Below are 23693 nucleotides of genomic sequence, written 5' to 3' on the forward strand. Positions count from 1 at the left end.
GCCTTCAGGGCCTCCCTGTACAGCCACCCACAGGACAGTGCACTAGGGTCAGGCAGGGAAGTAAATAAAAGAAGGAATCTGATAATTCCTGACAGTGTGCAGCAGCTGATGCATTTAATGGGGGAGGAAGACTGGGAATCTCGCTTGATGATGACCTAGGATGTCAGTCAGCAGGACACTGGCCCCTTTACTCCCCCTCCCAGACTATAACCTTGTGTTTTGCCTTATGCCCATGGTAACCAAGTCTCCTTTTTGGTGAGGAGGAATGGGCTTCAGTAAACAGATCTATTTGTGTGATCCTATTACTCATTTGAAGCAATGTCACTCCTTTTTCCACTGTGGTCTGTGTGTCTGAGTCAGAGACAGCCTACAACAGGGTTCTTTGAATTGATGGCTCACTCCCAACCACTCTTGACTGACTGCCAGCTTAGCAGGGCGTAGCTTACCAACAAATCTTTTTTTTTTTTTTTTTTAAAGCCAGACTGATTCATAGAAACTCCTTTAAAACACGGTGAAAAGAAACCGCCCATTACACACCCCAGTACACCAGCAGGGGAAACTTATAACCTCGGGAGGCAGGTCCCTCCCCTCAGTGCGGTCGCATACCTTCAGAAGAGCGGACCAGGGCTGCTGCCAGCACCCGCCACTCAGAGCGCCTCTGTCGCTGGGACTCTCCAGGTAGGACAGCTCCTAACGCTGAGGGGACTCTCAGCAAACCTTCTCCTTCCTTTCCACGGCTCTCCTTCTTCTGACCCCATCTAAGCTTTGCTTTTACTTTTTTCCTTTGCTATTTTTCTATGATCCTTGAAACTTTTGGCTCAAAGTGGATGCAGAGACAACTTTTTCCAGAAAGTTCAGAAAAGTGTATTTTGAGGACAGAGTCTGGGGAAATCAGTGGGACGGGACTGAAATCGTGCCTGGCAGTGACCGGGTTCTCGTTCTAGGATGTGGAGGGAGCAGGGACTTTGAAACACACCGGGGTAGGATGCTGTTTATGGAGGAAACACCACACACCTTGGAAATGACATCGGGAACTGCCCAGATGGTTTTCACCTCCTCCGTTTTGATTCTGATTGCTTCAGGACTTGAATTTTTTTCTCTGCTCGCTGGTTGTTGGTTGGGATTTTTTGGGTGGTAGTGGATCGATAACTGGTTTTCAGTTTATTTTTGACATTGCTTTTCCTGCCTGTTTTCTTCTCTATTCATTTCTGTTTAAATTTAAGTATCTTTTTCCCCTCACAGCATGGGAAGAGGGGGATTGGTTTGTTTAAAGAAAACCGTTGGCCGGGCACGGTGGCTCACGCCTGTAATACTAGCACTTTGGGAGGCTTAGGCGGGTGGATCACCTGAGGTCAGGAGTTCAAGACCAACCTGGCCAACATGGTGAAACCCTGTCTCTACTAAAATGCAAAAATTAGCCAGGCATGATGGCAGGTGCCTGTAATTCCAGCTACTCGGTAGGCTGAGATGGGAGAATTGCTTGAATCTGGGAGATAGTGGTTGCAGTGAGCTGAGACACTCCAGCCTGGGCAGCTGAGTGGCACTCCATCTCAAAAAAAAAAAAAAAGAAAAAAAGAAAAAAAGAAAAAAAAAGAAAACTGTTACAGAGAGAAAGAGAGGGAGGCAACTGGTGTTTCAAATGAAACGTGGGAGGGGTTCATTTGGTGGAAGCGGGAGCTGATGAGGATTCCAGATGCCTTCTCTTGGCCAGATGTGGAGGGCGGGGGAGGCAAAAGGGAAGCTGGGTTTGGAGAAGAGGGTGGGGCAGGAGAACATCTGTGCCTGTTAAAAATTGTTGAGTGGCTTTGTGCTTTCACCCCAGAAAAAGCTGCCTTTCAGTGCTCAGTGAAAAGATGGCATATCAGAAACGATAAAAGAACTTTTAAAAGCAAGTGGATGTGGAATTTCTCTGCATGGAAGGCAGTGATTGTTTTGAAATGCCTATCTTTTCTCTCATTCCCAAAATGTGGTCGTATAAATGCAAACACTCATGCTAATCATGAAGTAAATCAGGAGGAATGAAGAAGGGTGCTTTTTCGTTTTTTTTGTTTTTGTTTTTTTTTAGGTTAGCATATTGGGTGAGTGTCTACTGAGGTGTGGCCCATTTCAACGTAAGATACTGGTATATTTTTTTCCCCAAGTAAACAAGGTGAGAATGACAGGATTCAGCTTGTCTGACAAAGTTAGGCTTTTCCTTTAGAAGTGCAGTACGTTGGGAGAGAAGATTTAGATGTAATCAACCCTGTGTTGGGCAGGCAATGCGCCTTGTAAAACTGCCCCAGGGGGGATGATTGAGTAGGCACCAGGGCAACTTTTCAAGATGAAGGGAACTCCTACATTTGCTTCAAATGTTTATTATTTCCACATTACATGGATGTGGATTAGAGAAGCCATTATTAAATCAATAGTGTTAATATCCTGCGAAAATTATACCAATCTTTTAGTTCTGTGTGGGTTAAAACTAATAAGCAATGTCTGTCTAACCAGTCAGCGCACGGAAAGCCCCGACAATGTTGGGAGTGTAAACCATCATGAATTGCATTATTCGTGGCAACGTTTCACATGATACTGCAGCTTTTTTTTTTTTTTTTTTTTTTTTTTTTTTGAGACGGAGTCTTGCTCTGTCGCCCAGGCTGGAGTGCAGTGGCCAGATCTCAGCTCACTGCAAGCTCCGCCTCCCGGGTTCACGCCATTCTCCTGCCTCAGCCTCCCGAGTAGCTGGGACTACAGGCGCCCGCCACCTCACCCGGCTAGTTTTTTGTATTTTTTTTTTTAGTAGAGACGGGGTTTCACCGTGTTAGCCAGGATGGTCTCGATCTCCTGACCTCGTGATCCACCCGTCTCTGCCTCCCAAAGTGCTGGGATTACAGGCTTGAGCCACCGCGCCCGGCCGATACTGCAGCTTTATACATGAGAAAATATGCTACATGTTACTTGCTGGAGTTTGAAGACAATTTAGAAAAACGCCGTTTTGATTCCTGCGCTCTGCTCTCATCCAAGAAGTAGTGAGAGAATCCCTTAGCTGTGAGAGTTTTTCTGGATTTCAGCTTTGACAATACAGAAATGTGAGGGTTATTCCCGCCACCTCCCGCCTCCCGCTCCATCCCTCCCACCCTCAGGGGCAGATCCAATTCCACCCAGACTCCGAAGAATGGGGCGGGGGCGGGGGCTGCAGGACATCCTGTCTGGCGCCCTGGTCAGAGGGCCCCCCACATTTTACATTGTTTGTGGGTACTACACTGTCTTGGGAGTTGGCAAAAGGCCATCAAGAACCAACTCGACTCGGAGCAGATCACATCCTTAGAATCTGGCTATCTCCCAGGACTGCTGGGCAGACCGCTGGGGAAAGGAAAGACATCCCTTCTGTGGATTGTGGAAAGGACTTATTACGCCTTCCTCAGCCCTTCCTGCTTCCTCCAGAGACCAGATTAGGCCCATCAAGTTCCCAGCCTTGTCAGTGGGCTTCATGGAGACCCCCTGCCCGGGAATACAGACCCTCTTGGCTTGCTCTGGGTGGCTCTAGGAATTTCAGGTAGTGCCAGACCCACAGGGACTACTGGAGAGAGACACGCTGAAGACCTAGGAAAACTTGTGGATGAGGCAAGACTGCTTTTCTGTAGACTCTATGGAGCCTGGTGGGGTACATAACTGAACCGTCGCCACAGGAAAGGGCAGGAGGCAAGTGAGTTTCATTTCATCCTTCGTTTTGTTCACAGAATCCTAAATTTGGGAGGGATCTTGGATCTCATTCATTCTCCTACTGTGTGCAGAAATCTAATTTTTACACCATCTTGAACAGATGACCATCCTACAGATCTTAAAATTTCCAGATGCGGGGAGCTCAGAACCTCAGTGTGTATCTCCACACTCATTCCCCCTAGCAGGCCAGCTCTAATTTTATTAAAGTTCCTTAAATCCAGCAAAATCAACTTCCTTATAACTTCCTGATTCTGTTGGCCTGAAACAACTCAGAAAATATCTATTCTGGTTTCGTTGTTGCTCCACCCAATGATCCTTATCCTCTAAACACTTAATGCCTATTTAATATTTAATGAATACAACTTGATGGATCTACACTGCATTATCTTTTCTTCTTCTTTTTTTTTTTTTTTTTTTGGCCTAAGGCTCAGAAGGGCAGGGAGCATTTTTGAAGCTTGGAATTATGCTCTTAGTCAATCATACTCACAGGGTTTTTGATTTGGAGGTATTTTCATTTTCTAAATGCATGGATATGGTTCCCTCTTTAACTTCCCACATGTATGTACATAGCTGCCTAACACAAAAGCTCAGGCATATTTGGGACTCTCAGATGTACATACTTGGAGGGACACACCCAGTGTTGCTACCTACTAGGTCATGGCTAGATCAATCCAATACCAGGACATAGGCTTCTAGCTAGGGGATTGTCCCATAACTTGGGGATTGTCCCGTAACTTGGTCCATAGTTCACGTAGCCCACGCCTATACATTGTCACCACCCATCATAGTAACTACGGGAGCAGGCTGCCCATCAAATGTAGCCTCCTTGTAATTGCTGGCCAGCAATCTGGGTATCAACCCCTTGAGAAGAGCTCCTACATCTTAACCAGTGTAGAACAGGAATTTTCTCACCATAGGCTTCCCTTTTCTAATACTCTTCCCAGATCCGCCCAGGTGATCTTGAATTTCTGGACTGCACTTGCTATTCAGTAATCACGGAAGCCCAAATATGGTTCCAGTTAGGGGTTTACCTGAATCTCCATCACCCAGCCCCAACATACACACGTCCTGAGACTACTCTTTGCAACACTTCAGTCCCTGGCGTCCTGTCTGGGTAAAACCATTTCCTTCAATTTACCTGGGAGAGTCACTGATAGTGAAGGAGAAAGATGAAAGCACAAACACCTGTGGTGATTGCTGCTTCAGTCTTTTTCTTTTTAACAAAATGTTTGGGTCAAGGTTTTCTTGTGTGTGGTGGAGATGGCATTTCCCTGGAACTACGATGGACTCTTCTGCTGAATGGTGCCCTTGGCCTTATGTGGCTGTGACAGTTTTTCTATTTCCTGAGCCTGTTTCATAGATTGTTTCTTCAAACAGGGTAGTTAAACTAGAGAGCCCCTTCGGCACAGCTTGAAACCATGGCGAGAATCCTGGAGCAGATGTCAGACAGCTGACTAGGAAGACAGAGGGGCAGTGGTGTTATCTAGACTCTGCCGTGTAACCACAGGCGAGGCACTTGTCTTCTTGCTTTCAGAAGTTGAACCTGTTGGTTCTTTCACACCCCTTATGGCTCTGAGATTCTAAGATTCAGCCAGGCATGGTAATCAAGCTACTTGGGAGACTGAGGTGGGAGGATCACTTGAACCCAGGAGTCTGAGACCAGTTTGGGCAACATAGACCTGTCTCTGAAAGAAGAATTTTAAAAAGCAGGGCGGGGTGGTGCACGCCGGTAGTCCCAGCTACTTGAGAAGCTGAGGGAGGACGATTGATTGAGCCCAGGGCTTTGAGGCTGCAGTCAGCTATGATTGTACCATTGCACTCCAGCCTGGGTGACGAAACAAGACCCTTCTCAAAACAAACCAAACCAAACAAACAAAACACCAAAAAAGAAACGAAAAACAAAAAAATTAAGATCCTACCATTTCTGTTTTGAGGAATCCCTTGGGCTGACGCTAGCAGCTAGTTTAATCTGTAAAAATGGATAGAAAAGTGAAACAGGGCAACGCGTGGCATTGAAATGGGCATTTTTCAGAGGATTCTCGTCTCCTAGGTTCCTTGAGGACCCACGCAGCCTCCTCTGCCCCATCAACTCACAGATTCTTTAGGCATGGTGTTCCCTGGACTTGCTCTCAGCCACGAGTGTTCACCCGGCACTAGGAATAAAAGAAAGAGGTTTGAGTAATTAAACGTAAAGGGTGCCAGCTCAGATGAGGAGGGCAGGCTGAGTCTGCGAAGACATTGACAACAGCAAAGCATTCACCAGGAACAGAATCAGGCTCAGGGAGAAACTGAGCTGGCCCTGGGAACAAACTCCACCCTCTTCTCGAAGAGGAAGACCCTGCAGCATGAGGGTGTGGTGTATAGGTGTGGACAGGAGCCAATGAGGAACAATTTGAGAGGAGAAAGAGGAAGGTGCGACTAAGACAGGAGGGAGGGAGGGAGAGCAAGTGGGATGCTATTTCCCAGGCTGTGTGTTGAGGGAAGAGGCAGGCAGAAAGACCTAAAAGCGGGAGAAAGAGCTAAGTTGATAGAGAAAGACAAAGTGGATAGACAAAGAGCTAAGTGGATGGAGAAAGAGCAAGGGAGAAGTGATGAGGCTGTTTCCCCTCCCATCCTTCCGCTCTTTTTTGGGGACCACCTACCCTCAATGTTTCAGGACAGCCCTTCGGTCAGAATTCTATTCTTTGTCACCTGGAATAATCTTTTGTTGCATTGGTTTCCTCTTGTTTTTTTCAGGATAGTTGACACCTCTTTGGTATCATTTGCGTTTCCACTATGGGTGCCCACCAGGCTGGAACCTCTTTCTCCTCTTCCAGGTCAGATCAGAGCTGAGAGCAAAATGGGGTCCTTGACCCTTAGACCTCTCGTTTCAAAGACTCAAAGACCCTTCCCCAGGACGCTGGAGAAGGGGAGTTGGAGAGAGGTTTGCCACCCTGAAACAACTAGCTTGGGGCAAGCCAGTGTGTTCACACTGATCTCAGAGAAAGTTCTGAAGCTGAGACCTGGAGCTTCCCTTTACTGAAAGATAGTCTCCAGGTCTGGGTGGGGTGGGGATTCCTGCGATGAGGGTTAGAAGCTTGCTTGGAGTTTGCAGGGGGATCTGGTTCGGGCCTGTGGTGGCCAGGCAGGCTGGCTCTGCTGGGTGGGCCTTCTCCGCAAAACGAAGGGAGAAGCAGTGGCCTCTGAAGACCATGTGTTTTTATAATTGACACAGTTTTAAGGGGTGTATGCTGACTCTCTGATTAACTTAGAGAACGTAGGAGGAAAAGAGAGAACAGTAGATCTGGTAGAAGTTCTAGAACTTCCACCAAACCCTAAGCCAAGAGACAGGAGAGAGAAAATCATGCCAGGTGGAAGAGCCCTGCCTGGAAGGTGCGAAATGGCTTCAGTTCTGATTCGATTCCCTTTCTCCTTTGGGGACGTGCATTTCCTTCTTATCAAGGGGTTGGACTGAATGACCTCAGTGCCTCTCAACCTCTAAAGAATGAATTGGAATGAAGCCCTGAGCCCACCTGATGGGTCTGGGGTGTCTCTAGGCAAGGGGCCTCCCCTCCCAGCTTGCTGCCTTCCAGGAGGCTGCAGCTTTGCTGGTTGAAGCATGTTGCCGCCATCTACTGTTGGTCCCGCCCAAGCGCCGCTGGGGCTGGGCCACACCTAGGTTTTCTTCCCAAACCCCTAGTTATTATCTTGGCAGTTTCTCCCTTGAAGACATTCTGGCTGCCAGAACACTCCTTTGTCAAAAGCAGAAGGCAACTCATGCTTCCGTCCTCGCCCAGGGAACATCGCCCGATCCCTTAACCAGCTGCAGTCTGGGGGAGTGGGCTGGGCCCCAACTTCACAGCCCGGGTCTGGCCTCAGTCTTTGCAACTGTTGCCCAGATCCACCCCCTCCCTTGGACACAAAGGAGGACAAGCGGAAATAAGAGAGCAAGGTTATTCTCCTTGGGAGCATTTGCAAAAACAATATTCATGCCGCTTGTTTGCTTTTAGCATAATCGTTGGTCTTCAGGCTCTGCCAGGGAAGCATAAGGCCCATTTCCCTGGCCTGAACCTTTCACTTTACACAGAGGAAGAGACCAACCAACCAGGAACTGTGTGGCCCCCGCTCTGTGCCTGGCACAGGCCTTCAGCCCTCACGCTAATCCTTTGAGGTCTACAGGTCACAGTTCAGGTGTGGTGGAACCAGGATTGGAGCTGAGAAGCCCTGCTCTGTGCTACTTTGAACTCTGTGCCTCTAGGAGCCACTGACCAGAGAAGTTATGTGATTTTTCCAAAGGCAGCAGTTGGTAGGAGGCAGATTTATTGTAAGAATCTGGTTCTCCAATAGGTTCTCTCTCATATAGCAGGCTTGCCCCACTCGCAACCCACCCCTTGGCTCCTCACCCCTAACTATGTGAGACTCTGTGCTAGTCTACACAGCACCAGACAAACACGACTTGCTGTATAATCACCCCCATTTATGATAGCCTGCATTTGGGAGATGAAAAAAATAATTGTTTTCCCTGCAGCATGTAGGTTCCTATTACTTTTGCTGCTTGATTGACGATGTTTCCCCTGGTTGTAAAAACTGCCCTGTATTTTCCAACATCAAGTCCTACCTGAGGTTCCTTCCTTCCACACCAAACATGAGCTATGCAGAGGCCGAAGGAAATGGCCCCTGAGAATTCTTTTTCTTCGCATGTTTCCCACGGAGAAATTAATACCCTGCTTTCCCACTCCTGCATAAAAACAATATTGAGAATGGAAAAGTACACTTGATATAAAACAACAATAACAATGGCCAGAGAGGCTCATCCAAGGTCTCATCCACTCAGCCTGCCTTTAATCCCAGTCTTTTCCTCCTCCAGACACATCCTCTCTGGCTGCCCCCAGAAGGGAGTGCTTCCTTTTCTGCTTTTGTGGTAACATGAGCATCCATTTTGTCAACCAAATGATCCTTCATGGGAAACAAACACATCAAAAGCAAACCAACAAAAGCAAAATGCTCCTGACGTGCGCAGAGGACAGAAAGGCTTTCGTGCCACCCTGCGCGATGTCCTTAAGAAGGAGAGGCACTTGCGGAGTTTCAGGTGTCACGCTGAGGAAGGTGGTGTGGGGATGGCTGACTCATGGGGGTCAGTTGACCAGAAGTGGCGGCTACGCCTCTCTCTCTCTCCTCATGCCTTGGAGGAAGGGCCATGTCTTTGGTCAGATGCTGTGAGAAAGCTTTCTCCAAAGTTTACAGTTATCCAGAAAGAGATCAGAATTTCACTGTCAGAAAAACATTGTCCAACAAAAAGGGAGTGTCTAGCAGTAATCTCAGGACTGTGTTATGACTTGACTGAGATTTTGAGATTTAAGGTGAGGGCCTCTGGTGAATCTTCTGATAACCTGGTAGTTCTTCTGTGAAGACAACCATGCTAGAAAGAGGAAGAATTAGTCTTGTAGGGTAATGTCACCGGTAGAATTAAAAGTGGTGGTGGTCGTTGCCAAGAGCACGCTTGGACGTATTGTCAGCAAAATCTTTCTAATTGGGGAGGGGATCCTGGTAGGTAGTGAGCTCTCCATGACTAGAGGAGGTTAAACATGATTTAGATAGTTCTTTGGTCTAGATCTGTAGATGACTTTCTTGAACTGAAAAGGAATTTTAAAGACCTCCCTCTTCAGTCCTGAGATTCTATAATTCAAAGAAGTAGAGAGAAAGGTTAAATCTGCAGACAAACTAGCGTTTAGAAATTTAAGACATTCTCTTTGAATTCACTTATTTCCTTTTCAACAAAAGGCAACACGCACATATATACCCTTGTGTATTCAAATGCACCCAGGAAACAGTCACATATTTACATAGGTATTTATATAGAAATAGATAATAAAGTTTGCATACAATAAGATGCTCAATACATAGTTGTAGTAAAGTATTAAACAATTTCTGAAAAATAATAAAGGACTAAAGTCTATGTACGTTAAAAAAAAAAAAAAGGAAATATTTTCCCTCTAGAATTCTGTGGTTATTATGAAGTCTTCAGTCATTTTGACATTGATTATTTTTCCATAGGGAAGAAATTATGGCCATCCTTAATTCGTTTATTTGTTCATTGAACAGATATTTGTTTGGTACCTGTCATAGGCAAGACTCTCCCTTCAGGGACTTAAAATCTTAGGGCTATCATTAGGGGTTTTAATGAAAAGCTATGTGAGAGCAATAAAAGAAGAGAGAAAAGAAAACTACTCCTAACCTGTGGATCTGGGAAGGCATTTTGGAAGAAGTAGGATTTTAGCTTGGTTGAAAAGAATTTGATAGACTGTCACTGAAAGAAGAATACAAAGCAGGGCTTTTATTTTTGGAAATCCGAGGCCTGGGATTGCAAGGACTGGCTTGAGGTGCTTGGAGCCTCTTTCCTGGTGATTGGTGGTGGTTAGAGGTGGGAGTTTGGAGGTTCTTGAGCAGGGGAGTACCATGGTCAGATAACCCAGTAGCAGGGTAGAAGATATGTTAGATGGGGGGCGTTCAGAGACAGTGTCATGGGTGAGGCTGATGCCTTGGTCAGGCTAGGACCTGAACTGGACAGTGGCAGTGGGAATGGAACATAAGGAAGGATGTGAGATAAGTAATGGAGGTGGAAACTCAGGGTAGGACTGTGAGGTTTTGGGCAACAAAAGTGGAATGAGGGGAAGGGAAGATAGGACATTTGGCAGTGGTCATTACTGCTCTCTTCTCCCCAGAAAAAAACCTGGTCTTTCTTAAGCTGCCAGGGAAATGCCAGCCAGATCCATCCCCTGCTTCTCAGAAAGCTCTCTCCTGCCTTCTTGCAGAGAAGGCCTCCAAGATGCCTTTCATCTGGGAGAATCTTACCCATTCTCTAATGAATCATGGAAATTTGAACCCTGAGGGCTTCCCCCAGCGTTCGCATCGTCTTCAGTCCCTGATTTCTGAGCATGCTCCCTCCCACCCCTCGGCTAAGGCTAATTCTTCAGTGACTCAAGCCCCAGGATTTTGACCACTTCCTTCACTGAAGAAGTGGGTTTTTGGTTGCTCTATTCTATTGTATTGCTCCCAGTTATTGTGTTTTAGGCCACGCTTAAAGAATTGCTGCTGCCTCCAGGCCCTATGGCAGTTCAATAAGCACACAGACTTCTGGACAGGAGGAAGTTATCTGACTCCTAGCTTAGCAATCACGGAGCCAAATTATGCACCTCTAAACTTCCCTTCTGTTTCTTAGAAGTCAATTATTCTCAAAGTCTCTGCAGATTTAGTTACCCACTAGAAAAGGAAAGTCTCCCATGTGGGCCTGAGTAATTTCTCACTGGTCAGAGAACCCTAAAAGTGTTAGGCTGCCTGAACAAAGGCAACAAAGCAATGTATGGCAGTCTCGGGTCTGCGTTCCTTTGATTGTTTCATTTGTGTGTGTGTATGTGTGTGTGTGTGTTGGGGGGGGTGCAAGAGGGAGGCAAGAAGCCAATAAAGATTTAAATGGATGGAGATAACTTGAGAGGTCTGGTTATCCCTCTTTCCCTTCTCTCAGGTCTCATATTAGTTAGCCCTTTGGAGCTATAGCCACGAGCAATTTTAATCTTCAGGGTTTTATTTTATTTTATTTTATTTTGAGATGGAGTCTTGCTCTGTTGCCCAGGCTGGAGTGCAATGGAGTGATCTCAGCTCCTTGCAACCTCCGCCTCCCTGGTTCAAGCGATTTTCCTGCCTCAGCCTCCCCAGTAGCTGGGACTACAGGCGTGTGCCACCACGCCCGGCTAATGTCTTGTTTTTTTAGTAGAGACTAGGTTTCACCATGTCAGCCAGGATGGTCTCGAACTCCCTCAGGGTTATTTCTACTAACTATAACTATATTAGCTATTCTGTTAGCTAAGAACTTTATCTAAATACTGAATGGTCAGTGTTTGTGAGGTTTGCATTAGAGCTAGGAGCACAAAGACACCCCTGCTGTAGTGTGGTCTGGGCAATGCGGAAAGAAAAGGAAGAACAGTGGTCAGAAACAAAAGACGGTGGTCGGAGGTAGGGAACTGCAAGCCTGTCCATTAGAGCAGAAAAAACAGAAAAGGGATATCAGAGACTCGTGTGTGGCCCTGAGGTGCTGATCTCCATTTCTGTTAACAATACTTCTCTCCAGAGTCAACATACATGGCTCCTATACCTTCCTCAGTTTCCTACCCAGCCCCTGACTGCCCCTGTGCCACGTATGTTAGGTAGGTGAGGCCTAAGAAAGAGATCATCCTCCACTCACAGCAGTGAGTACAGAAATGTGTTCCTGGCGTCCACATGGAAGTCAGTGGATGGCCTGTTCTTTAAAAATGCAATGAATTGATAAGCTCTGCTGGCCTAGGTCTGGGAGTCTAAGCACCACAAATGAACGCTGTTATGAGCATTCCCCTACAACTTTGGGACTGCCCAGTGCACCAAATGCTCTGCAAAAAGCAGGTCTTGCTTCAAAGTATTCAGAATTGCAATGCTGTGATTTTCTGCATCTTGGTTTGCACTGCCTCACTAGGACTGGGGTATGCTTTCCACTGGAGAGTGCCACCCATAGCATTTCGGAGAGGGCTGAGGGAGAAGTCTACTATTGTTTTAGTGAAACACACTGCCAAGAAATAAGTAGTAGCCACCAACACTTCCAATGTATAAATTCTCATACATGGTACTTTTTTCAGTGCCTTTGTATGAAGCAAGATTCACAGTGGGGCAGGGAATGAATCTCCCCACAAGCTACCCTGCAAGTAATGGGTAGGTGGAAGTTTCAGGAGCAAGGGTTCTTCTGTTATTCTACTCTGCTATTTACCCATTAGTTACCACTAATGGCTTTTTTATAAAGACCTCAATGATCACCCCTTCCAGACTGAGGGTTCCCCTGGGGACAGGAAGTATCTAGCCCAGTATAGAGACTGGATAACTAGGGATGATTCAGCCCAGAAACTCAAGAAGATAATTCATTCTGTTTTCACCCGTGTTGGGGGAAGACCATTGAAAATAATGGAAGCCCCTCTAAACTGACAGTGAATGATATTAGTAAAACCTGACAAATAATGGGCCAGTGAAAAGATGGAGAAGTTGTAGCTCAAGAAACACACAGAACTGTGTGCTTCACACAAGAAGACCACTTGCTAACTCCAGACATTTCGCTTCTTTCCGTGGTGAAAAGACAGGGAGGGCACAATCACAAAAATCCACGATGAAAGAGAGTTGCTCTTTTGCTTGATTCTCACATCCATTCTTCCAGCCTGCAATGGGCAGGGCATATGGTCAGCTGGATGCAGGGGCCAGGAACTCACACACACCACCAGGGCTGTGACGCATGGGTCCAGGTAGAGGTGCTGTGGGAGGGGTCATTGAGACAGAGCGTGTGAGCTGGGCAGAGGAAATCAGACTTGACTTTAGGGGTTACAGAGTAACCCAAGGAGACAAAATGCCGCTGAATTCCCAACAAACTATCAGGGAGGGAATGTTTTCTGTGACTCATTTAAGTGGCTTCACTTGGTGGATTATATTCTGTTATTGTCCCTCCAGCCCTTCCCGCTTTTACGAAGAGGATGTTTGTAAATTAGAAGCAACAGGAACAAGAAAGTCATTTGAAGAGCCCGAGGAGGATTAAACATCAGTATTCGTTATGTAATATTTGTAATTCCCTGCAATCAGCCTGTTCCTTTCCCCATAGAGGGCAAGGAGATCAGGATCTGGTGAGGTGTGAATCTTGGGGCGTATGAGGAAGTTGGGCTGAGAAAGTGAACTGTCTCCTGGTCTTTCCCGAGGGTGTGCTCTTAAAGGTCTCCCCGCTTAAGGAGCAAGGGTCAGACAAATGACAATTTCTAAGAGGGCTGAAAGGATTTTATACACCCTGCCTCGTGGACTACACAGCAGATGTCTTATTACTTGCACTTAACATGGGGCAGCCTAGCGATTGAGTAACTGGGTTGAGTTGGCAACAGCTACCTGGCTTCACTTATGAATAATAGTAATAATAATAACCACAGCTAAAGCAACCCCATTATTAGTAGCTGCCATGTGCCAGACACTAGGTGTTTTACATAAACAATCTGAATTCATCCTCACACTTCCCTTTGCAATTGACATTGTGACTTCCACTTTCTAAATGAGGAAACTGAGATGAGCGGTCAAATAACTGGATACGATTGTAATTCAACCTCTGATTCGAAAAACTCTTTTTGCTGTGCATTTAAGTCAAGCAGAAAATTGTGGAGGTGTGCTAGAACCCGAGAAAAGCAAAAATGAATTTGAATGTGTGGGGAGATTATTAATAGCAGACATGAAAGCTCCAACCTCTCCCCTGAAAAGGCAGGATAAACGTCATAATTTTTGCATTCACAGTTAAATTGGACACATAAAAAAACAGCCTAGTTTGGAAGGAAGTGGCCAGATTGGGAAGGGGCTGCTGGAGAGGGTCAGGGAGAATGGTGGAAACAGTGTCTGCCTCTTCATTCCTTGCTTGCAGAGAGCAAGGCACCCTGATGTATATTAGATCATTCTAGATTTTTGGTTGCCTGATGAAGAAAGAAAGAGGAGATAAAAGGCATGTGAAGTGTTGGAATTATAGTATCAGTGCTCTCTAATAAATACCTGGTATGGCATGAAAGTGGCTCAAGCACATTCAAAGCATCAATTAAATTAGGTGGAGTGAGAGAGGGCAGTGGAACAACTGCAGGACGCGCCTGGCCATCTCCTCCCTTGGATAGGGCATCCACACATCCATTCTGCCTAGGGTGTGAATAACCTCAAGCCCTTTCCTTTTGATGTCCCTCTGAGCCTGCACTGCTTTGTGACAGTCTTAGGCATGACAAAGCTCTCCTTCTGTAGCTGACATAAATCAGAATAGCCTCCCCCATGTGTCTCCTTCACACTTCCTTTATTTCCTAGGCTTTATGATCAATGGGCTCCCTTCTTCTCTGCTGCCATTACGGCTGAAAACTTTTGTTTATCCATGTACATTCTTAATCAATGTTAGTTCCCAATCCTCCCATCCTGTGATTTATGCATTTGCCTATCTTTTGTATTGAGTCCTGAAGGGTTGGAATTTGTGTAAATGTCATGTACAAGAAGGCACATTTGGTAGTATCTCAAGTTGCATACTTTTAAAGCCCTCAGAGCCGTCACACTGAGCTGTGGAAAATATGACTCTCTGCCCAGACCAATGGCAGGCTTTCTGCCATGGGGCACACAGAGTCCAGAGGCTCAGGTATATACTAGTCTGAAATGCTCAGTCGGGAGTGACCAGACCATTAAACTGTAATTAGGTTGTTATAATTATTGAAAACCAAACAGCATTATAATAATAGAATTGTGTCTTTCACATTTTATATCTCATCCGGGATCAAATTAGTAGCCTATTCAGTATATGGGCATTGAGTAATAGCTGCTAGTCTTCAGAAGGCATTCGCTTCTATTAAAAGTGCTGGGTGAGCAATTCGATGAAAGCATGGACATTTTCCTAGTGGAAAATGGACATTTATATGACATTGTTGCACAGAGACCTGGAAATTATAAAGGTCTACTTCTTTGAAAATCAAAGTCTTATTTGTAACCTCTAAAACACAAACAAAATAAAATAGTAACAGTTATCATAAAATGTTCTTGTTCCTTATTTGAAATAGAATGTATTAGAGAAATGAGTATGTAAATACCTAAGAAGAAACCAAATTATGTTTCCATGTAGGTATGTATACCTGGATGAATAGGCACTTAGGCAAATCAGAACTAGGTTACAGGGGTGTTTTCAGGAATTTATGATTCGATTGTGATGGTTTTTAGAGCAGCTCTTCCCCAGGTTAGCAGATAGCCCACATGTGTGGGAAAACTGAGTCGTCTTATCGAATCCAACAGTAACCGTTTTTGTCCCTTTCTTTTTCTTTTCAGAACTCTTTTCTCACGAGTTACCAAAAAAACCGAAAGCCAAGATGTTGGTATTGCTGGCTGGTATATTTGTGGTCCACATTGCCACTGTTATTATGCTATTTGTTTGCACCATTGCCAATGTGAGTAATATTCTTTTGTTTATTCACTCATTGAGAAATCATTCGAATATTTACATCAAGTGCACAAAAGAAGTTTAAGCCACAGCCCTTGCCCTTCATGAACTTACAGCTCAGTTGTGGGAAAACAAAATAAACACACGCTTGCCCTTCAAACAATTAAATAGCAAGAGGATAAAGGTGAATGGCCACAAGAGCGATCCTGCCAGAGCTGTAGGTGGTTAAGGGCTGGAGGATCTAGTGTGGCTTCTTCGGGCTCTAGAAGAGCCTTCCCAGCAGCAGGTGTGAGTGGAGCTTGAGGTGAACCTGGAGGACTGGTAGATGACTGAGGTTTCTCTTAGCGAAAGAGGGAAGGTGGAAGGATCATAGGGATGCATTCAGGTGGGAGTGCTAGCAAAGGAGCACATGTAGGAAGGACACGCTTTGGTCAGAGGATAAGGAGGACACACACCTAAGTGGCTGGAGCTGAACTTCCCCTTCTGAGAAGCTTGATTAGAAGGATAGATGGGAAGGAGAGGATGACAGGCTTTGACCGCCAGACTGGCGAATTCAAATTCTGAGCAAAGAGTAGCCTGTGAAAGTGGAGTTTTGCAAGATTAACCCAGTGCCACTTAATTAACTAACTCAGACAAAACAAGAAAAAAAGAAAAAAAAAAGTGGAGGGAGTCTTTTCTCTCTGAACCCTGGGCTACTCTGACCTCTAGTGGTGGCTTGTAGCACCCAATTTGCTTTTACTTGTGCTTTTCTCAGAAAAAACAAGCCAGCTCCTTGGACTTAAAAACCAAGGCCACCAATCACTAGGCCGGCAAACCATGGTTTTAGAATCTGTTTAGGTCCCTATCACAGTTAAAGTATAAATGAGTTTTAAAGTTCAGTTAGAAGAGCTTTGCAAACATTGATGGGTGTGATCATAAGCAAGGCTAATTTAAGAATAACTGTGATAAGACAACTCCCACCCATGCAACCTCCTCATTTTGTAATTTAGCCATTCTATATGTCAACTCTTACATCTATCCGGATAAATCTGATAAGCTTCTTCAAAGTGTATTAATGAGCTCCAAAGTGCTTCGTGTCTGTGAATTACCAGCCCCTAATATAAGGCTCGGCACACAGTTGTTTATTGAATGAAGAGCAGGGATTGGCGCAGGTGATTGCATGTGCCTGGCCCCGCCTTTCCAGTGTGTGCATTTGTGTGTGTGTAGACAGAACCCTGCACTTGTTTTCTATTCTAGAAGGGTGATTCCTTTTCTTGGGCCAGGCAGGAAGGGATGGCGGCACCATCATGAGCCTGGGGGAATCCATTCAGGTCACCCTTCAGCTTTTAGTAGCCCCTACAGGAAAGCACTTGCGGTAGTATTTTACTATCAAATTACTTTGCATGTTGTGACAGTCAAGTTTGATCCTTCTGTTTAGATGAAAGGGGCTTATTAACCACCAGATTCATTGTTATTTTCCCAGTAGGTCTTATGTTTTTTAATTGTTTCCAGTTGGACATTTCACTTTTTTTTCCTGGTCAACCAGGGACTTAAAAGAAACAATCTTGTTAGAGTATATGAATTGCAAACACTTAAGCCAGCTTCTTCATCCTGGATTTCTGTTTCTCAGAACCTTAGAATTTTAAACCACTGTGGTTGAATTACTTCCGTTTATTTTAAGTCATGAAGATCGTGGAACCCAAAGAGGGCTAGGTGGTTTCTTTCTGGGTTTCACATTCTTCTGTCTCTCTTCTCTTGGGATCTTTGTGACTTCAGTTTTAATCGGACCTTATTTTCACCCACAGATAGGCTGCTTAGCCATCGTTATGGCTAGATAAAGTGTCTTCATTAATATTTGATCCCGATGCAAGTTGATTTGTTATTTTCTTTTTAAATCAGAGGGTCAGCTTTCAATCAACATTTTCTTTCCTTCTGGTTTCAGGTCTGGGTGGTTTCCAGTGCGGGAAATGCATCAGTAGGTCTTTGGAATAACTGTACCAACACTTTCTGCAATGAGACCCTGTTATACGCCACAGAAGGTATATATAAAGATATTGACCCAGTGCTGACAATAGGTGTGGTCAGGGAATGCTCGGCCCCTGGAGTGACCCCATGCCCTTGTTCTCCTCGCCCTGTGTCTACAGATGCCCTGAAGACAGTGCAGGCCTTCATGATTCTCTCTATCATCTTCTCTGCCATCTCTCTCCTGGTCTTCGTGTTCCAGCTCTTCACCATGGAGAAGGGAAACCGGTTCTTCCTCTCTGGGGCCACCATGCTGGTGTGCTGTGAGTATCTCATGGGTTGAGTCTAGTTTACATTGTTAAGTCCATCTTACCATGGGGGCTACTGGCAACTTGGACAGATTAGCACATGGTTCAGTGAAACTTCCTTGTGCAATTTTCTCCTCTGGTTATTTGTTCTCTCATGGAAAACCTTGAATTGCTGCTTGGGTTAAGAACCCTCATCTTCTTCATTGTTCAAAACCAGTGCTCCTGGGTAGCTACCAAGTGGCAGCGCATTATCTGTCAATAGCATGTGTATACCAGACACTTGAAGAAGGCAGAAAGGTAGGAATTCTCAGAAAGATGAAACCACTGCCACAATGCACACAATGATTGTGATTCTCATTTAATTGTTGTTCTTTCCCAATATACTCGGGTTGGTGGAAGGACATGCTCTTTTTCATCCTTGATTAGCTTTCCTAGACCCACAAGGGCCAGACAGAACAGCTGGGTGGTAGGCATGAGGTTCTGTGTTTTACATCACACTATGGACACACAAATGAGTGCAGATATGAGAGCCCAGACACCTCTAATTTATCGACATACCATCAAGCTTGGCCCAGGGGACATCCATCAGAACTCCTGTTTAGCGACAAACAACCAGAGTTCATTTTCCTATTGCTAATGAGGGAAATAGGATCTTCTTAAAATTAGAAAAACTTTTTCTCGATGTTAATGTAAGAAAACACACTGACACATCTCCTTTTCCCCTGCAGGGCTGTGCGTGCTGGTGGGGGTGTCCATCTACACTAATCATTATGCGAATGGCTTGGTAAACAACTACCAGTCGGGGTATCACCACGGCTATTCCTATATCCTGGCCTGGATCTGCTTCTGCTTCAGCTTCATCATCGGCGTTCTCTATCTGGTCCTAAGAAAGAAATAAGGCCGGACGAGTTCATGGGGATCTTGGGGGGTGGGGAGGAGGAAGCCGTTGAATCTGGGAGGGAAGTGGAAGTTGCTGTACAGGAAAAATCAAGATGGGGAGGGGGGAGGGGGAAGAAAAGGGGGAGGTCAAATCCCAAACCATTACTGAGGAGATTGTCTGCTGCCAAGCCCCTGCCCTGGGGAGAAAGTAGTTGGCTGGTACTTTGATGCTCCCTTGATGGGGACCAGAGAGCCTCCCTGCAGCCACCAGGCTTGGCCTCCAGCTGTTCTCAATGACACACACCGTCTGGGGCCCCATCAGCTGCCACAACACCAGCCCCACTTCCGAGGTGAATTCTGGGTCACGCACTGAGGTCCACAGACCTACTGCACCGAGTTAAAATAGCGGTACAAGTTCTGGCAAGAGCAGATACTGTCTTTGTATCTGAATGTGATGAATACGATAAGCCTGGAAGCCATCCTGCCCTTCTGACCCAAAGCAAAACATCACATTCCAGTCTGAAGTGCCTCCTGGGGGGTTTTGGCCTGCGAGCCATTGTCCCTCTTTGGAACAGATACTTAGCTCTGTGGAATTCAGTGACAAAATGGGAGGAGGAGAGAGAATTTGTAAGGTCACCTTGGTGGGTTAGCTAAACCAAGAAGGAGAGCTTTTCACAATGGAAAACCTGGGGGATGCTCAGAGCCCAGTCCAGACCTCACACACGGCTGTCCTTCATGGAGACCTCAAGCCATGGTCTTTGCTAGGCCTCTCGCTTAAAGCCAAGTCAGCTCTTCTGGAGTTTCTCTAAAGTCACTAGTGAACAATTCGGTGGTGAAAGTACCACATAAACTATGGGATCCCAGGGGCAGTCTTGCAACAGTGCCATATTAGGGTTATGTTTTTAGGATTCCCCTCAATGCAGTCAATGTTTCTTTTAAGTATATAACAGGAAAGAGATGGACATGGCTGCTTGTAGCACAATCCTATTACTCTTCCTTTAACTGTTTTGAAGAAGTTTTGTCTAATGATCAATATTGAGGATCAGGGCTCCTAGGTTCAGCAGTAGCTCTGGCTTAGACACCAGCTACAGTGATCACCTCTTAGGAACCCTGCCTATCCCACTTCACAGGTGAGACATGGCAATTCTGGAAGCGGATTAAAACACACGTAAACCAAAACCAAACAACAGGCCCTTGGGTGAAAGGTGCTATATAATTGTGAAGTATTAAGCATACTATATTTCAGCCATGATAAGAACAGAGTGCCTGCATTCCCAGGAAAATGAGAAAATCCCATGAGGTAAATAAAAATCTAGGTGATGGGCAGATCTTTCTTTAAAATAAAAAAGGAAAAACTCTTGTAGTACCTAGTCAGATGGTAGATGAGCTGTCTGCAGCCGCAGGAGCACCTCTATATAGGACTTAGAAGTAGTATGTTATTCCTGGTTAAGCAGGCATTGCTCTGCCCTGGAGCAGCTATTTTAAGCCATCTCAGATTCTGTCTAAAGGGGTTTTTTGGGAAGACATTTTGTTTATCGCCCTGAGAAGGTCTACCCCAGGGAGAATCTGAGACATCTTGCCTACTTTTCTTTATTAGCTTTCGCCTCATCCATTTCTTGTATACCTTTCATTTTTGGGGATTTGTTATGCCATGATTTCTGGTATTTATGTAAAAGGATTATTACTAATTCTATTTCTCTATGTTTATTCTGGTTAAGGAAATGTTGAGGGCAAGCCACCAAATTACCTGGGCTTGGGTTAGAGAGATTGGCCAGCAAAAACTGTGGGAAGATGAACTTTGTTATTATGATTTAATTATCACATGGTTATAGAAGGCTGTCTTAGTGCAGAAGCATACTTACATATCAGACATCTCCAAAGGAAATACTCAAATTTTGTTAAGAAGTTGAACTATGACTGGAGTAAACCATGTATCCCTTATCTTTTACTTATTGTTCTGTGACATTTATGTCTTATGTAATTTGCATTATTTTGGTGGATTGTTCTAGTACTGTATTGGGCTTCTTCATTAATAGATTATTTCATATACTATAATTGTAAATATTTTGATACAAATGTTTATAACTCTAGGGATATAAAAACAGATTCTGATTCCCTTCATTGTGTGAATGTTTTCTTTCTAAAAAAATGTGGAAAAATATGGATAGTTGTGACATTTATCCCTCATTAAGCTGCCTATCAGTTTGATTTGGACAACTTGACATTTATTTGAGACATTAAGCTACTTTCTGGTAATATATTAGGCGTTTCTGCAATAGCTTTTTCAGGCAACTGAATGTTATTAAGCATAGTTTTATCTTGCTTTAATTAAACCTCTTAGGCAAAACATGAAACTTCATAAGCTAATACATTAGAAAGAGTTTATGATCTTAAATCAGAAATGCTTGTGACATTAAGAAATGAGGCACTTGTAAAGTTTCTTTGAAATAGCCAGCTCCTCTAGTGTGTCTTCAAAATATAAAGTGATTCACAAAGGCACGCATCACATCTATTTGTAGCAGCCCATTCATTACATAAACCAGGGCATACCTCTGTGGGCCCTGTGAGTGAAGGGAGGCTTCACTACTTTCTGTGAGCAGTAAGGACTGGCATCTTTCTGTGAGCAATTAGGACTGGGTAAAGACTGCATATCCTTGTGTCATGTCAGCACCAATACAATAAGGAGGGTTTGAATGTGGAGCAGGCAATCTTCCAGCCCCTTCTGGTCTCGGATGAAATAACTGCACAGAGTAATGCACCAAAAATACACAATGGAGGCTGAAAAGTTCAACATATTTTAAATCAATTAATCAAATTGCATCGATTCCTGATGCCTTCTCAGAGGCCTACATGATTTCTTAGATTGCTCTGAGAAACTATCATAAGAGGTCCACTTCCCTCACTTAGCTCCCCCAGGGATTTCTTTTCTCCTATGTCATACACCCAGTCCTAAATCAACACCCCAGACTATCCTTCCATCCCTCCTCCAGAGGGAACTTTTCTCAGACTCTGCAACAAACTCCTGGCTCTATCCAGAGTGTCCTCTGCTTCAAAGATTGGTATCTTTCTCCTCAAAAGCCTGGATGGTGAATGGGGGTGTATTAGTCAGAATTCTCCAGAGAAACAGAAACAACAAGATTCGCATGTGTGTGCATATATATAAAGGAATTGACTCACATGATTATGAAGACAGGCAAGCCCAAAGTCTGCAGGGGGTGAGCCAGCAGAGAGCTGGTGCTGCAGTGCAGGTCTGAAAGTTGCCAGAGTCCCTTTTATAGAGAAGCTTAATAAATATTTGTTGAATTAAAAGTCTTAGGTGGAGACAAATAGAATTAAAGTGGTTAAGTAAATACTCTTAGGTGAAATTTGTGCAAATTATGAGTGTAAAGAGGGTGAGCTACAGAGTTCTCCATGACCACTCAAGAATGGGACCCACAGGCAAATGATAACTTATTCATTGATCAAGGTGATAAACTTGAGTTATCAAATGATTAATAGATAATGATCTCACTCTGCCTTGGAATTAGCCATCGCAGTCCCTGTGTTAAAACCCCACTGGCTTTCAGGCATGGAAAAAAATTTCAGAAAGGCCTTGAAAGAAGGCATATGAAGACCAAAAGGATATCGAGCAGGGCTCCATACTTGAATAAAGGAAGAAACTCTCTTCAATGTTTACTAAGAAATAGATAGATATCCTAGCGAAAATGTTTAAATGTATTTGAAGAAGAGCTAGATTTTGTAGGGGGAGAGAAGGGAACAGGATAGGCTGGTGGGAGGCAAAATGAAAAGAAGAAAACTTGTTGGAAATTTTGGAGTAGATTGTGAGGAGAGGTGACCCATTTTAAAGATGTACTGTTTGGAGGTGAACACGACTTTCAGAGCACACAGCAGATGAGGAAAGATATACACTGATTGTGTGGAGCCCAAGGCAAGGAGGGTTTTTGGAGTCTTAAGTGGCCTTGTTTCTGAAAGGGAGACATGTGGAGCCTACTCCTGAGGTGGGAGGCTGGGGAGGTGACCATCAAGACCTATACTGATAAACAACTAGGGGCTGGGTGCTGCACCTACATGCTGGGGTAATAGAAAATGAAGCAGACATGTGTCCCATCTTCCTCCAGCTTTCAGTCTAGCTTGGAAATCAGTTTCATACCTAGAGAAAATGGAGGCTCTGTGGGATGTAGATGAGGTGGGATCATGGATGCCTAGGGAAGGGAAGAAGAAAGATTTTCAGGTCTTTGCTCTTCCTTATGACCCTATCTCATGCCATGAGCAATTGCCTGGCATCTCCTGTGGATTGGACCACTGCTGCATTTCTTATTTGCCAACATTACTTTGTCCCAAATGCCATTCCTTTGTTCCAGGGCCTCCTTGTCTTCCATCTGGGGAACTCCAGGTGAGGAGCATTATAATAGCTTCTCTGCCTTTATCTACAATCTCTCCAACCTGTCCTTTATGCTGATATCAGGATGGGCATTGATGGATGCTTCTACCACTGTCAGGGCAGGGAGGGCCAGAACACTAGCATAAGATGTCAATGTGTATATCCATATGCCAGGTCCATACTCAACTCAAGCTTCTGGTTAACTCCTGATCTATTGGCAACTCCAGTTCCCAATAAGTTCCTCATCTCCATCTGAGACCACCTCAGCCTGGACTTAATTGTCCACATCACTATCAGCATTTTGGTTAAAACCATTCAACAAGTCTCTAGGGAGCTCCAAACTTTCCCTCATCTTCCTGTCTTCTTCCGAGCCCTCCAAACTCTTCCAACCTCTGCCCGTTACTGAGTTCCAAAGTCGCTTCCACATTTTCAAGTATCTTTATAGCAATGCCCCACTCCAGGTACCAATTTCCTGTATTAGTCTGTTTACGCACTGCTATAAAGACATACCTGAGAC

General features: G+C 44.8%; 1 protein-coding gene across 1 annotated transcript; it reads left to right on the forward strand.

Annotated features, from left to right (window-relative positions):
* The first annotated feature begins 575 nt into the window (after window positions 1–575).
* Window positions 576–20916, forward strand: EMP1 (epithelial membrane protein 1). The gene is made up of 5 exons (XM_007967725.3): window positions 576–678; window positions 15556–15674; window positions 17589–17685; window positions 17791–17931; window positions 18645–20916. Exons 2-5 carry the CDS (start codon window positions 15597–15599, stop codon window positions 18812–18814), a joined length of 486 nt encoding a protein of 161 aa, XP_007965916.1. The 5' UTR covers window positions 576–678; window positions 15556–15596; the 3' UTR covers window positions 18815–20916.
* Window positions 20917–23693: the final 2777 nt, after the last annotated feature.

The sequence above is a fragment of the Chlorocebus sabaeus genome, chromosome 11 (assembly GCF_047675955.1).
Source record: "Chlorocebus sabaeus isolate Y175 chromosome 11, mChlSab1.0.hap1, whole genome shotgun sequence".
In the NCBI taxonomy this organism is placed as follows: Eukaryota; Metazoa; Chordata; class Mammalia; order Primates; family Cercopithecidae; genus Chlorocebus; species Chlorocebus sabaeus.

What these genes read in the sequence shown, in the direction of transcription:
- EMP1 (XM_007967725.3), top strand. Translation starts at nt 15,597, where the DNA reads ATGTTGGTATTGCTGGCTGGTATATTTGTGGTCCACATTGCCACTGTT. An exon ending in TTGTTTGCACCATTGCCAAT is followed by an intron (nt 15,675 to 17,588) that starts GTGAGTAATATT and finishes TTCTGGTTTCAG; the next exon opens with GTCTGGGTGGTTTCCAGTGC. An exon ending in CCTGTTATACGCCACAGAAG is followed by an intron (nt 17,686 to 17,790) that starts GTATATATAAAG and finishes CTGTGTCTACAG; the next exon opens with ATGCCCTGAAGACAGTGCAG.